Source organism: Tasmannia lanceolata, unplaced genomic scaffold (assembly GCF_043159265.1).
Source record: "Tasmannia lanceolata isolate RefF3 unplaced genomic scaffold, GAP_Taslan_0.1 ptg000029l, whole genome shotgun sequence".
NCBI lineage: Eukaryota > Viridiplantae > Streptophyta > Magnoliopsida > Canellales > Winteraceae > Tasmannia > Tasmannia lanceolata.
The window spans coordinates 7892555-7895598 of record NW_027518706.1 but is presented as its reverse complement, the minus strand read 5'-3'; the positions used below and the strand labels follow the sequence as shown (position 1 = coordinate 7895598).

At 37.0% G+C, this 3044-nt stretch overlaps 1 protein-coding gene across 1 annotated transcript; it reads right to left on the bottom strand.

Annotated features, from left to right (window-relative positions):
- Positions 1–1746: 1746 nt before the first annotated feature.
- LOC143859000 (zinc finger protein 11-like) lies at positions 1747–2337 on the bottom strand. Its single transcript, XM_077369681.1, has one exon. It carries the CDS (start codon positions 2335–2337, stop codon positions 1747–1749), a length of 591 nt encoding a protein of 196 aa, XP_077225796.1.
- Between the last annotated feature and the right edge of the window lie 707 nt (positions 2338–3044).

Genomic DNA, 3044 nt, shown 5'->3' with positions numbered 1-3044 from the left:
ATCTACATCTCTATACCCTTCTTAAAATTGTGGAATTTGATTCCTAGAAAGCTTGGAGTTGTTATTGGAGCAGAAGGATCTGACTGTGTATAGTGTGTGATACCGAGTATTGTGCGAGGGTGGATAGAAAAATTATGAGTCTAAATAACTCGCTTCAGAAGAAGGGTGTCCTCAAGGACTTCAGACTTAGACTCTCGGAGGAGTTGAAACGCAGAACATACCTAGCGGGGAGTAGATCAAGCCGAGACTGTCGAGTGAGGATAATCATGTGTAAGTTTTTCTTTGCTCTCGTATTTTCAATTCATCACCACTATGAATCTGGTAACTAGGATCTTGGTTTGGTTGGTGGAATCGAATTTATTTTTTTTTTCTCGCAATTTAGCTTCCGCCGTGCATAGCAATTCTACCACCAACTTACTCACTGGGTGTGCCAAAAGAGTATTCTATTCCCAAGATACAAGGATGCAATCAATTCATCTCCTGGGATTGGATTCTATGTTAGAAAGAAGAATCAGGGAATACCTTAGGCTCGTAATGCCTTATAGAGAAACAAAAGGACTTTAAGTTATCAAAATGCAAACATAACTGCAAAGGAATATAGGAATGCAAGTGGCAATAGTCATGCAATAGACATTAATTTGGTCAAATGACAGTGAAGACAAACAACCACCACTGCCACAATAGAGAATATGAATCTAAAAGGAAATGCTCACCTACGAGGATGATTCCATTTCTTCTAGTATCTGTATCCTTGGATAAAAATTACGAACTAAGTTAACATAAAACTAAGATAAAATAAATTACGTGTTTGTTGAATGGTTCAGGACCTCTTCTATTGGCTCAGTCATCTCCTTATGCAGTTTTCTTCATAGAAACCACCCACAACTTCCTTTTATTTTTGACAAGAAACTTGTCATAAATTTTCCAAATTTTGGTCATTTTCACTTTGAAATCATTTTCCTTTTAAATTCAAGCAAAAGGGGACAGAGGGTTTCAGGATTTTCAATTATTTTTTTCAACCCAATGACCTGGCATGACTTGATTTATGCCCTTTTGTTTAGCTAACTGACCTACATTTTAGCATTCTTATAAGTAGAGTCATTATAGCTTAAGCTGACAAGAAGTCCTTTTTACCATCTTTCTAAGTAATCATAATTTGACTATCTAAAAACAAAAGAACCGTTTAATCACTTCACTTAAAGCAAGAGCCTGTATTATGTATCGATTTTGTCAATACACTTTTAAAAAAAAACTTAGTAAGGGGACTATGACATCATCATCAAAAACACATTTCATTACAAGTGAACCCATAAGCCGTGGATGGGTCTTTGAAATGCTAGAAAAGGGTTTGGAAATATCATCACCTGCAGATATAATAATGAAAATTAAGGGCGTACTAAAAAAATGCTCATCATTTTAAGAGGCGGAAACCGATTAATGAGAATCTTCGGAAGCGACTCTGAGTCTCCCAATAATCTCATTATTTAGACAAAGGCTCCCTAAACAATTTTATCATCTACAAATCAATCTTCCTATGACTCCAATCTTCCACCATATGATAAGCTTGTAGCTAGTCACTCTTATTGTTGTTTGCCGTTGATCTGCTTTATTTTACCATGATCTCGAGACACAATTATGGGTCAACTACTAGTAAATACTATATATGAAGGTCACATAGATCACAAAGTAGTGCAGCAAGTTATACATTTGGAAGAAGTAGATATGGAAAGATCTAAATAATGTAATTTAAGTGTACCCAAGTCGAAGCTCCAAATCCAAATCGTCCTTTGAAACTCTACGCGGACCGATCTCTAAATCCAATCTGACAAACTCTTTCTTCCCCAGCATTTCTTCTTCCTCCTCTATAAAGCCCTTCAATTCTTCAACCTTGAGCAAAGCTTCCATGTCTCTTTTCTTCCTTGAATAATCCTCTTTGGAACGCAAATGATCAAAAGAAGAAGACGGAGGTGTTGATGAGGATGAAGTAAGGGAGGTAGAGATCAAAGTAAATGGAGGGACCTCAGTAGGAGAGGAAGATGAAAAGTTAGCGTTAGGGTTAGAACTTTGATCATTCCAAGGAGGTGATTGTCTCAACCCAGCTCTCTCTCTTCTATGAACGTTCATGTGACCTCCAAGTGCTTGAGCTGATCTGAACTCTCTCTTGCAAAAGCTACATGGGTATGATCTAGGAGGCCATAAAAACTCATCACCAACCAACTCGTTGGAAATAGTCTCTTCTCCAAAACAGCAGTAGTTGTAGTTCCAAGAGTCTTTTACAATGTTTTGTCGAAGGCTTTTGTGTACACCATCTTTCATGTTCAAACCATTTTTCTCCATGGATGGTTTTGCTTGAACCCAACCCTCCAGTAAAATGGACTCAAGAACAAATGTATAAGAAGCCCATTTCCCAAAAGTTGGAAAGGAAAAGAAAAAAGCACACGTGAGAAATATCGTCATATGACCCATCACTAATGAGGGTGGCAGTAATGCCCATCAAATTCTAACCTCGAAAGTGAAAATCCCATTCACATCAGCAACCTACAAATGTCTCATACCGTTTTTGGGAATTTCTCAGAGGATTTTTAAACTCTTCTCAAAGCCAATCTTACTTTTGGTTTATTTCCTTGAGCAAGACTTGAATGCATGAATGTAAAAGAAAGCTCAAAAACTCTCACTTGTCTCAGTCTAATATCATTTTTGGGCTTGCTATATATACTTATGACCCAATTAGAGGAAGGCAAAGTCCTTTTTCATTGTCATGTACTTTTTTCTTGTTGGAGACGAATATTCTATCCCCCCATTTTTTGATATTGAAACCACCCTTCATTTTGATTTTATCACCTTCCCAATAAGCTCTTATTGGCCAACCAAAGAAGCTTAAAAAAAAAAAATTAGAGTGCCAGAAGTAAAACAAGGCATGTGGATATTAGGTCCCTTATTGTGGTTTGTTTTTAAACACTTCTGTTACGTGCCTAATTGGACATAACACAAATAAACAAATAAAAAGAGAAAAAATGGAGAGAGAGGTTGATTCGAGGCAACCA

Coding starts and splice junctions, on each gene's coding strand:
- LOC143859000 (XM_077369681.1), bottom strand. CDS start 2,337: ATGGAGAAAAATGGTTTGAACATGAAAGATGGTGTACACAAAAGCCTT.